Below are 12984 nucleotides of genomic sequence, written 5' to 3' on the forward strand. Positions count from 1 at the left end.
TCAGTGATTGTAGTGCTGATCCCTTTGTGTGATATGAAACAGCCATTTCCTCTCACTCTTCCTGCTGTTACAAATGGCAGTGGTACACTCTATCTGGTGCTCAAGCAACACTGTTGTCAGTCTTGAATGGGAATAAATGTACTGGCCTATACCTATGGAAATACAATGGGTTACAAACGTTTTATTTTAACCTGTCTTTGAAAATTTTGAAAAAAATCAGATCCACAAAGTTTTTGAATACTGTATTTTCACTTGTTGATAACGCAGAAGTTATTCATTAAAAAGAAGCAAGTTAACAAAGGTAGGTATGTCACATGTGTGTGCAAGTAATGGAAGAAGTCTGCTTTGCAACATCTTCCTAATAGCTTCTCTGTTGCTGAACCTGTTTCTTTTCTACCATATCCTTCCCCAGACCATAGCTCTTTCTCCTTCCCTTTAGCAATAATTTTTAGATATGTTGTATAATGGTGTAGCTTGTCTTGGGAACCACTGGAGAAGCAATTTTAAAAGGTTGTGAGTTATCTGAAATTTCATTATTTACATTAAAATGTGGTATTTTTGAGTTTTGTTTACTTCTACCTGTTGAAAGTTAATGAAGTATAGAATTAAAGTAAAAATGCAAGTGAATTGTTAACAATATGTATTCCATTTTTTTGGATGATCAATGTCAATGTTACTAACCCAGATTATATAATGTTGCATTCATATAAAGAGGTATATATTCTCAGATTACCTCACTGGCAACAGGTGATCCACTTTATCGAAGTCCTATATTTTAAAAATCAATAGGCTTTAAAAACTGGCAGGTTCTAGAAAAGCTTTATATCATATGTTCTTCTACTGGTTCATAATCAAATATTCTGCCAGAAGTTCAATGTTTTGCCTGCCTACTATAGATGACTGTTTTTCGCAGCAAGGACATGCTGAATGTGAATAACTTTATGAAGGAAGAACAGCAAGTCGGTATTATCTAGCTCTGATGGTGTTGTTCACAGTTTCTCCTTTACACTGTTGAAGAGTCAATGATTATGCAATGGTGGAAGCTTTTCCACAGGTGAGAACCAAGCAAATTTCCACATCCACGTCTTTAGTGGGCACCGTGATCCAGCCCATCCACAGAATGCTCGTTATACTGGTCTTGGCATCACCCAAACAAAGACTGACTGGCATGCTGCAAGATGCCAAGTGGTAGGGGTATGGTATATAAATACCATATAAGCAGTCAAATCTGGGTTGAACAGAAACTTTCAAAGACAAATATCTAGTTCTGCCAGCTGAAATAGTTCCTTTTTGATTTCTGCCTTTAGTCATTATCGGATCTGTAGTAACTTCAGGATACTTTTATCTTTTTCCCTTGGGTTTTGGGTAATGAGTATAACCAAGTGGTATAATTGTCTCTGGCACAGGTTTTAATGAAAGATATTGCCACTCCCATACCAGCAGAAGAGGTGAAGAAAGTGGTTAGAAAATGTTTGGAGAAGGCTGCCTTGATCAATTACACTCGACTTACAGAATATGCCAAAATAGAAGGTTAGTACAGCAATCAACTGCCAAAGTGGCTGTAAAAGCCAACAATGCCTATTAACTGAATATTCTGTGAGCAGCCTTTTCCCTTTCCTGAACAAACCCCTTCCACAGCAAGGGGAAATGTCTCATTAAAATCTCAGCTGGTGAACTATGGAGCTTTTTCCTATTCATTGCTTTAATATGCCTCCTGGGACCCTGTTTGAATGGAAGACTAGGACTTCTTAATTTAAGTTGCCCTTTGTTCTTACTTTTGAGTTCTCCATAAATCTAAAAGCTTATTTATGGGTTATTTTTTATTTCTCTAACTATTTCTAGTAGTTGAACTACTGACAGGTAATTCTTTCCTTATCAGCAGTAACAGTACCTTGAAACTTGAAAACTCTGGGTATAGATGCTTTTCTGATGTACTGGCTGGCAGATAGATAAGTCTCATTTATTTTTGCTGTTGTGTTGTCAGATGTATAATAATAATCTGATCATTAAAACCTTAATTACATCCTGAATGAACCAAAGGGACAAAATTCTAGATCTAATGGTAATCAGCAGTATGTTCTAGAATGTATACCATGAAATTAATGAATATTTTGCTCAAAAAAATTGGCTAGCATACACAATGTCATTTTAATATTTGTAAACCTTGTGTAGAACAAAAAGGAAGTCATACTAGTCAATTGCCTTGTCAAGACACATCTGTTATTCTCCATAAAGTGCAGAAAGCTTGAGATATACCTGTACAGATATATTCAGGAGTAGAAAACAGTGTGTGCGCATCTATATAACTGGGGTTTTGGAAGTAGAGTCAATTAGCAGGAAAATATACGAAGGAAGAATTCTGCTTTAAAAAAATCCAATTTTTATGCATAGTATGTTTTTTCATAGCATGTATTTCTAGCAATGCACTAGAAGAAATAGAGTTGTTATAGCAGCAAAATGAAGAAGCCTCATATGTTTAGCAATATTATAAAGCCAACTTTTTCCTTTTTCCATTTCTGCTTAAATTCTCTGAAAAACATGAGTTAACCAATCTCACAAGTGATTAACAAAAAACCCATCTCATCACTATAGCAACCAGTATTGTATCATGGGAGTAACAACATGAAACCATTTTAGTAACCAGTTTATCATAATTAATTATGATATCATGTTGTGTTAAAGAAAGAAGGATGAATATTAAATCTATTCTGGCAAATGAAAAAGCAAAAATACTATTTTCCTTAGTTTTTATCTTTCTGTAGTCATAAAAGGGATTTTTTAATGTTCAGTATTTCAGTTTTTTAGCAAACCTGTTGAAATAATGAGGACAAAAATAGAAACATTTTTAAAAGATTACAAAAGCATGCAAAAGATATCTAAACTCACTGACACTAAATTGGATTGGAAAAGTTTTTTACAGTGAAGTAAATACATCTCTGCCCAGGATTTTTAACTATAACCTAGAGAATTGTGGCAATTTCACTGTGAGTAGTGAATTTTGCACTTTAAAATATGCACACTGTTAACACTGCAGTAAGCTGGAACAGCACGTAAAACTGCCATCCATCTCATGGCATATTTTTAGTTGCAAATTTCTTTTTGGATTTATTGTCTTTCAGTTGAAACACAACTAGATTTCTCTAAGTAGTTTTACACTTATGTAATTGTAAACCCAAAGCACAATAGATAATTGCATATATAAGTCTAATACCTCAAAGAGAAACAGGTTGAGTACTTCTCTGAGAATAAATTAGAGTACTATTTGAAAGTAAAGGGCTCCAGCATCATGACATCAGAAAATTACGTGCATTGTTTTTCAGTAGTAATGAGACCTGTATTTGTCTCTTTCTATACTCAGGTCATTACAAATATCCTACATTTTTACCAATATAAATGTAATAGTTTTCAGCAATAGGTTCCATTCTGCTTCTTTGGGTTTATGGGAGCATTATTGTATATGTGCATGGAAATTACGTTCTTCTCTTGAAAGTGTTGCATGTTAGCGTTTATATTAATCGCTTACTCCTCAAATTGCATGCAGAAAGCATATAGTCATTATCTTCATAACAATACTGATGTCCTCAAATGTCATACATAGCTGTCAGACATTATTGGGATTTTTTTCCTATTCTTTGAGTATTTCTTCAGTGAGCAACATCATATCAGTCAGTCAAAATGCAACTATTGCATGATAATATCAGCTATAGACCAATAGTAACTAACTGCCTAAAAAGTAGAGATGCAAAGAGGGCTCTAAAAAAAATAATATACCTACATTCTTACATTCATATATTCTTTTACTATTAGTTATGTTTCTAAATTCCCAGGAACAATATGGATGCAAACTCAGACAGTAAGCCTTAAATAGAGACTATATAGAGCTGCCTAAACACATACACCATTTCTCCCTCAGCTGACAAAATCCATCACTTGGGTGAGCTGACTGTCAGGACTCTCGCTGCTATACTCAAGATTTTAAGAAGATTTTAACTACTTGTTTGGTATTTATTCTACTCTAATGAAACTAAAAAAGTTATATTTCTGTAAAGATTTTTTTCTTCTCTTTTTTTCTGTTTTATATTTAGCAACAGCAGAAAAGGACTCAGGTGATTACTATTTGTGTACATGTCTGCATGTATTACAGATTTAGTGTGTTGTGTCTGTTGTTTTATTATTTTTGTTGATATCAACAATATCAAGATATTGACCAGAACATGTGTGAACATTAAAATTAATTTTGATGTAGTATACTACACGCATTCTTCATTTACACTGATACTTAACTATGATGTGCATATTTATTAGCAATTTAGATAATGTTATATTTTGGAATATGGTGCAATTGTAGCTTCTGTGAAAGAGGTGTAACTAAGTGATGCAGAGAAGTTTGGCTGTTAAATTCAAATTCAGTTTGTGTATTTAGAGAAATGTAGTTTCATAGTCATCAGCAAAAATGGTATCCATTTTTTTAATGGGACTACTGGATTTATTGATGAAGATCGTGATAGGAGAACTAATTTCATGAAGCTGGTTTTACATTTCTCTGATATGGCTTTGTTTAGTGATATGTTTATTTTTCTAGTTACAGCTGAAGGTTGCGAGGATGGTAGTTCTTTGTGTTCCTAATTTCATGAAACTGATATGTTGTATATTCTCCAATAGTGCAGAGAGGTTTTTTGAGTGCTTATATCCAAATACTTAACAGAGTGATCACAAAAAGAGCATAGCTAAAGTAGTGTTGGTGGCTGAGTAGTATTGGCTGCACAGAAGTATGAGAGATTGTGCATATACGTACTTTGAAATAGATGCACACACTACTTTGTCTTACCTTTTTTAAAAACGTACACATAGATCCAGTGGAAGCCTGATCATGATGCTTTGTGGGGTTTCCACAAATATCAACCAGAGTTATGGGAAGGGGCATTGAGTTGGTAGCTTTCTCAGGATGAAATCATTTTCCATCTGGAAAGGCAGACTGGGGCAATGACTTTAAAGGTTGCATGAAAGTAGTTCAAAATGGAGCTCCTTGCCAGTGAGGGCCTTGAAGGGAGAAAGATGGTTCATTTTTGGAGGAATAGGTTCTTTAGCGCGTAAACAAGCAAAAAATACTAGCAAATTATAAAAACTGCTTTTTTTTAAAGTCAGTGTTCATAACTGAAGATTCAAAAAATTCCATTGGTTCCCAAAACTTCCACTGGTTTTCATTTGAAAGCTTTAAATGCCCTGGAAATAGAAGAGCTCTATTTGGAATTGTTAAAAAAGAGAGCAGATGATGCAGTGGTGGTATGGGCATTCATGCCACAGCCTGTTAGAATGTGTTGATACAAGCTCATGTTGATCAGGTAATCTCCCGACCCCCTCTGATCAACAGGGAGAGGTTCGTTAAGCAGGTGATTCAGAGTGCTTGGAGGCTTCTTCAACAATTTCTCTGTGAAAGGACCTATCTCACGCCATCAAATACAATGCAGCCTAAGAAAGTTTCCCTGCTAGGTAAGATACCTAAAGCTAGATAGCACAAATACTCCATTTAGTATTTTTACACTTGTAGGCATTGAAGAAAATATCTCTTCAAATTAGAAATTTAGAAAAATGTTGAAATTAATTTGTGAAATGAGAAAACTAATATTAGAATTTGTGTCCTTTGACCTTTGCGCTCTAAAACCTCAGCGGTATACTTCTAAATAATGTGCATCACCTCAAGTACAAATCTTCATTGTGCCACACATGCTTGCTATTCTTATTTTTTCTCAGGCTCATTATGTCAGAAATATAGAATATTAAGCACAGACAACATACAGTTACAAGCACAGAAAGAAAAAAAAAAGACTGTACCTGATTTCAGTCATTTTACATTAGGTTTATGCACGCTTTGAAAGAAACTATTGCCATGTTCTTAAGACAGCATAGCAAAGCTGTCCCTTAAGTGACCTGGCAAATAACTATATTAGAGAATGGATGAGAGGAAAGCCTATCACATACAGTGAATAAATGGAAATTCACTGTGTGAGTTAAGTGAAGCTAGAGGTTTATAGGCTGTGTTTATAATTTAATTGCTTAATGAAATTCCATTTCTGACTAAAAATGCAGCTGAAAATTGATCAGACAACTCAGAAAAATTACTTTTATTGAAAGGAGTAAATAGACTGTGTTCCACCAGAATTTTGTGTCCCATTGAACCTATTCCTCTGATGCAAAAGATGAAGCAGCTGAAAGGAATCCCAAGAGAATTATATTTTAGCCTGGCTAACAGGGACAAATCCTGCTCCTGTTGGTGTCATTACCTAAACTCCTACAGATTTCACCATAAACTTGATGTACAGTATGCTTAGCCCTAATACAATATCTTGCATTGTCGTGGAAAATAAGGAAAAACTATTTCTTGATAACTGTTATTTACCCTTTAACTTGTGCACTAGATACTGTATAGAGATTCTTGAATTGCAGGAGTGTCCTTGTTAGGTAATACAGAGGTGAACATACAAATTCTTTTTGTTGCAAGAATCCTTTTTCAGCAGTGTGGTTGCCAGGTTCCCAGGTCTATTCCCCAAGTGCTCTCATTTTCACAGTCTCAATTGAACAAGACTGAATGCTTTCCCAGAAGACGGTGGTTACTTTCTTAATGGCAGACACAGTGGTATAAGCAGCACTTGCATCAACAGGATTTGTTTGCAGTCAGGATGACATTTTATTTAGCACTCCCATGTCGTTCTACTATTATGAATATAGAACAGCTTTTTTCAATAAAAATTACATTTGCAAGGACAATTATACAGGGTTCAGCATGTCATTCCTTATGCCATGTTCAGCTGAAATTCTCATGGAGTAGCTAATCTGTTCAGTCAGTATAACTGCCATTATGAGGAGAACAGCAGCAAACCTACTGTTATAATTTTGAACTATGTCTAAGAACTCTCATATAATGCCCTTGTAGTTTGCGGCAAGCGTTTATAATTTGTCAAGGAGATGATCACAGCATCAATATGTGAAAATCTCTTTTTCAGTATAAACCATTTTCATTTCAGCACATGCTGCCTTTGAGACTTCGCTACCTGAAAGTACTTTTTAGATCATTTTGTGTATGGCGTATTTTCCTGTCTTATTCAGTATTTCATTTTTGTTAACTCTTTCTATAGATAATTTTGAACATAACTGGACCTGCTAGATACTGAAGCCAGAGACAAATAGCATTCTTCAGGTGCATTTTGTATAGCTTCCAATGAACAGCTTCTAGAAATTTGCATGCCTCCCTCACCTGTTTTTTCTCCTTCAAAAAAGATGGCTTTCCTTATACAGAATTTGTATTTTTTACTTATATTTTATACACATCCATTAACACACACAGAGAGTAATAAAATACTTTATTTATTCCTTCTCAGAAATGAGTGGGTTTCCCCATCTAAATTTATTTGAAATCCGAATGGCTGAGGAATAATGGACTCTGCTAGTGCTGCTGTCATTGCCTAAGAGAAGTGATAGAAACTTACATGTAAATACATTTTTCAGCACAAGAGCATTACCTTGCAGTGGAGAAATAAAGGGACTGGGTTAGGGATTAAAATGGTAAATGGCTGTGAAGCAAACAGGGCAGTGTCTGTCATTGTCCATAGATACTCATTTCTGAGGCAATAGACACACTGTAAAGATTTGAATTACTAGGTAGCTGTCTTTTAAGTCATTATTTTTAAAACTCTGTAGTAACTGAATATACTGTGCTCCTTCTGCCAATCAGTTTTAATAAAAGGAATGAGAATAAATTTTATTAAAATCAGAGCAAATAGTTACTGTGTAGTGTGCAGTTGCTCAAAGACAAATCACAGTTGTCATCCCAATATTTCTTTCTATCAGACAGACTGCCAGAGGCTAAATAACTGTTAACTCCATACAATAGAAGGTCAGGAGCAACTCAACAGTTTGCTGTTTTTTAAAGGACATCAATCGTTAACATACTCATTACATACAAGTTTCTAAAGGAAGTATAGTATGTAAATGCCCTCAAGGCTCAGAAGGATCTATCTGACTTAAAAAGAAGAACACTACAAACATTATTGAAATTGAGAAGGCAAGTGGAGAGAGTCATTGTACCTGGAGAGGACTTGATTAAAGCTCTCCATGCATGTTCATTTCACTGAACAAACAAAACCGAAAGAGTTGCACAGCAGCATAGCACCTTCTTGGTCTCTGTTGTGCAACTAAACGGAAGGAAGAGGATATGGGCAAATATCCCTGATTTCAATTTTCAAGCAGAGGTCCGGAAGAGAACCACTGGATTGTAAGGTTCACGTCGTGATACTCCTTCGTAAACATACCCACATCCTCTCTTAACAGCTGAGCTGAGTCAGTCTTTGTCACTGCTCTTCCCCTTTTCCGCCCCCTGCTTCACCCATGTGAAGGCCATTTCAAGTCCTGTTTGCTCTATAGGTGTAGGAATCACCTTAGTGTCAAATTATTTCCCTGTTTTTAGCATGCTAACCTTGTCCTGTATCCCTAATGAAGTAGGGATAGTTCCCTCCTTCATTAGCATTTCATCATCTCCAATTCTTCCTTGCCCTATGATGCATTTTTAGACAATTGTTTTATACTCATGCAACCTAGGCTTTTGTGACCTTGTCTCAGAGTTTTAGCCTCCTCTTCTTCATTTTTATCATCTTAGGAGCCTTTCTCTGTTTAAGTTTGAATTCCACTTTCTTGAACGTTGGTGACAAGAACTGTGCAAAGTCATCCCCATGAGACGCCTTGCACAGTACTAGTAGTACTATTATACCAGAAATGCTTAATCTAATATATTCAAGGAACACTTGTCTCTTAATGTCTATATCATGCTTGTGGCACACAGCCATTCTGTGAAAAGTTAATTCAACCCAGTCTTCAGAGTTTTGATCATTTCCAGCTGACAAGTTCCCAGCTTATAGCAAACGTTTATTGCTGTTCATGTGTCAAAATGTGTTGCCCTCTTTCTTAAAGTATTAAATTTTTTTTCTCTCTCCCATTCTTTGGAATTATCCAATTCTTGTTACTGCATTTTGACCCTGCTGTCTATTGCCACTGTTTTACAACATTGTTATCAGCGCACTCCTAATATTTATTCTGAAGTCATTACTGATAATATTAAGGTAGCTCAGCCCTAAGATGGATCTTCAAGGAATTCCTCAAGAAACCTTTTTTTGCTCTTTCTCAACACTACCTATTGCCTTTCTCTTGAGGCAGCTTCTTTATCCAACACATAGTTTCTTTTTTAATCCTCCTTTTCTTCAGCTTAACTGGTAGTTTTCCCATGAGGCACAGTATCAAGTGTTTTATTAAAGTCAGAATAGATGAGATCTACTGAATTTCTTTTATAAGAAAATATCCTATCAAGAAAAGCTACTGCACAAGTCTAGTGCAACCTACCTTTGCAAATCTGTGTTAAATTTTATTGTTTTCTGTTAATTTTATGTCCTCAATTAGGCATTTCTTCAAAATTTCTTTAAAGTTAGTAATTGTCAACATCATTTTTCCCTTCCCCTTACCTGTCAGCATGAGATTTGTTGTTGTCATCTTTCAGTAACTCCCTAAAATTTAGACTCTTAAAATTATTAGATCTTTTAAAAACACTTACTACTAAGTGTGCAATTTCAAGTGCCAGTTTTCTCTCAGTCTAGTATGTCAGTTATTCAAGTCTGTTCATTCATGGAGCCCTTCAGTTTGCCATGTTTATTACCTCTGAGTTTTATTCCACAGGAACAGACAGTGCTGAGAACATTAGTTATTTCCCCTTTTGAAGAGAAATTAGAAGTGATGAAAAGGAAGAAAATACCAGCTGCTTGTATCTGTGTTGCCAAAACCAGAATACAAAGAATTATAAATTAAGTGCCTTTGATCAGCAATTAAAAATTGAGATTTCTTTTCATCTCTGCCTTTTTCCTTCTGCGTTTACCTTTTCACATTTGTTGTTTCAATTTTTTTCCATGAGCCAAGATTCCCTTTTTTGGAAAAAAAAACAAAACAAAACCAAACCAACCTGTGATTGTCCCATGAAGGTAATTCCATTGAACACTATGATAAATTTTAAAATCTGAAAACATTGTAGTGTGACCCACTTTATAAAATGGTAGGTTATAGACTAGGAGATGTGAACTCTAACTTTCTAGAAATCTCCTGATCTCTCTGTACATAAGTGATAATGGTAATTAATTTTAAAATTCTTTTTGTCCCTAGAATTTGAAATCCTATTGAATTCTTAGAAAGAAATTATGGGAAGACTGGTTTCAACTTCATAATTAAAGCTAAATTCCATTATTTATATAAGGCTAGAAATTTTTTTTAATCAGAAGAATATAGGATGTCCTCCCAGATGTCCGCTCCTCACTTTTTCACGCAGAATTAATTCTGTGAGAATTTGCAAGAAAATCCACCACAGTCAAATCGAAAGGATCTGTGGGTGGATTATGCCAGTTGCGGATTAACTCTGCAGAGTCAGTTCAGGTCTAGTAACATATATTAGCTCCAGTTTATTGATGTTTGTACTGCTTTTGGTACAAGTCTAGAAGCAATCTTGCTGGTTTCACATGTCAAAAAGTCCAAATTAATGGGCCCTACTGGAGTAGAGTTGGCTCCATACAGCTCAAATGTTGATGTATCTATATTATCAAATTATATTATGGCCTGCTTTACTGCAGGGCTTCCCTGATGTCCCCTCTGCATCAATATGAGTTCACTCCCAGGCTCCTATTTGGAGTGAATCAGTCAGATTCCTTGACAAGAGAGCTGGTATAGAATAAAGGGTAGCTCATTTAGGCTCCATGCACTACAATTGGATTTGGAAAGAAGAACATAAGGTTTAGGTCCCTCTGCACAATATCCAAACAGGCAATATTCCTTCAGAAACTCGAAAACTTGTTCAGGCTGTGCACTGCTGTGTGTGCAGCGCATCCTGGAAGGAGTTTGACAGCCAGCAGTCATTGCATTATCTGCCCTCCTGTGGGTCTAATTCTGGCATGTACATAGAAATGAATTAGTTGAAGGTCAGACACCTCCATTAGTAAACACCTTTGCACTTTCTCCAGGCTTGAATGCTGGTAGCCTTAATATTACATAGCACAACAGCTGAGTGCTGCCAGTGCAACAGTGCTGATGAAAATTAAAACAAATGCCAGTTGTCTTACATGAAGGGTCAAAATGCAAACTGGATGTTCTGTTGAAGTTTGGCATAAAATGAGCTTGACCAACTCCTAAGCTCCAATATCACCGCAGAAGTCTCCAGCCCCATGTAGCTGACTGGATGAGGAGGTACCTGTAGGCCCGCCAGGTCCTCTCAGAGTCCTTGGCCATGGAGGGGTCTGATGGTCCAAGGGAGCAGCTGTTCTCAAGTGTCACACGACTGCTTGCCTTTTTCCCAATATCCCTGCCATTGGTCCGTAGCACATCCTCTGGCCTGGAGACAGGTTGGCTCTCCTGAGTGTCTTGGTCTGGATATGCTTGTTTGAAGAAGAGGAGGAAGGATGAAATACTGGATGGGGAAAAGCAGTAAGGGATATATGCTGTGCCACGGGGGGAAGACTGGCAGGCCAGAAACAGGCACCTCCCAGCTACACTGTACTCATAACCGAGGAGGAGAATCACCTCTTTAAGCAGCAGATTCCTGTGCTCAGCAGTTGCCTATGAGAAATTAAATACACATGTTTAACTGCTTAAATGCTGGGGAGAAAAAGGAAGAGGTGAATTGTACATTTGTCTTCAAGGATAAACGCTGTTCTGGAAAGCAAGCTTGTTAGGTTTTAGACATACTGATGTTAGGTTTTAGACATACTGATGGGCTCAAGAAAGGAGAAACAGGGAGAAATTCTCTGACCTGTGTCACACAGGAGGTCAGACTGGATGATCTGACAGTCCCTTCTGGCCCTAGGCTCCATCAGTCCATGAAGCAGTCACCTTTTCATTTCAGTAGTGGTTTAGTCAGTTAACTTAGCTCATTTAACAATATTTTCTTGGTACCTATGTGACTCACTGATAATGCGTACTTGAGAAAGCATCCGTTATTTGCAAAGCCTGGCTTGCTTTTTCATTTCGGCAGAATGTGAAGCTGAAAACAGATGATTGATGGCTTTTTCTGTTTATTTTCTAAAAGATGTCAAGCAGCATATTTACTGACTCGGCTCCTGCTGCAACTTATTAGTTTGAGCAGTGTAAACACGTCTTAACAACCCTTAGTAATTGTGGGGAGAAAGACATCATGAATATAATGAAAACTGACAACACTGATTTCCATTCCTGTAATTTTTTTTTTAAGCTTATAAAGATAAGCACAGTATTTTGCTCAGATGTTTTGTAGGTTCTAAAACTTCCAGGTAACAGTTTATTAGTACTCATATTTCAAATACACTACTTGTTTGGTAAAAAAAAGTTACTATCTAGTTCTTTTTCTTTCAAATTACTTCATGGCCCCTTGTTTATACACCCATGTAAATGGTGGTTATCCATAACATATATTTGCTAGATTTTGGAAAGAGAAAGGTCATTGGTTACAGAGAAAAAACACTAGGTGATGTGGTAACTTACAGATGGAAATGGAAGCTTTACATGAAGCCTAAGCAAAATGTAGGGAAGCATATACCATCTAAATGAAATTGCATGTATTGATTTATTCTGTGAATAAGTAAAAGACAACAAAATTAAAGAGATTTGTCCAAGGATGCAAAGTGAGTGCAATCATCTTCCACCTTTTCTTATCAATAAATCTTATAGGAAAACAAATATTTTAAAATATTATTGAAAGATGTATGAAGCATCAAAAGTAATTTGCATGGTTTTGGCAAGTAGTAAATAGTTTCAGAGTAAACTACTAAATAGTAAATAGAATGGGGAATTTCATGGAAACTTGAAACTGGAATTCATTGAGCCTAATCTGTCCCACATTTTTAGTCATTCCTGCCTTGAAAAGTCATTCAGAAACTTGCCATACTCACCTCAAAGGGAAATTTACGGTTTTCATCCTCTTTTTCCTCCTAA

The 12984-nt window shown here is 36.1% G+C and overlaps 1 protein-coding gene across 15 annotated transcripts in view; it reads left to right on the plus strand.

Moving 5' to 3' along the window:
• CADPS2 (calcium dependent secretion activator 2) overlaps window positions 1-12984 on the plus strand; it is a 318208-nt gene that overhangs the window by 234799 nt on the left and 70425 nt on the right. For 9 of the 15 annotated variants that reach the window (XM_059817284.1, XM_059817282.1, XM_059817293.1 and 6 more), the window contains 2 exons: window positions 1407-1530; window positions 4086-4106. In XM_059817284.1, coding sequence (XP_059673267.1) covers window positions 1407-1530; window positions 4086-4106 — 145 coding nt within the window. The remainder of the gene's footprint in view (window positions 1-1406; window positions 1531-4085; window positions 4107-12984) is intronic. The other 6 variants (XM_059817283.1, XM_059817292.1, XM_059817290.1 and 3 more) reach the window with 1 other exon arrangement.

This window comes from Gavia stellata, chromosome 4 (genome assembly GCF_030936135.1).
Source record: "Gavia stellata isolate bGavSte3 chromosome 4, bGavSte3.hap2, whole genome shotgun sequence".
Lineage (NCBI taxonomy): Eukaryota > Metazoa > Chordata > Aves > Gaviiformes > Gaviidae > Gavia > Gavia stellata.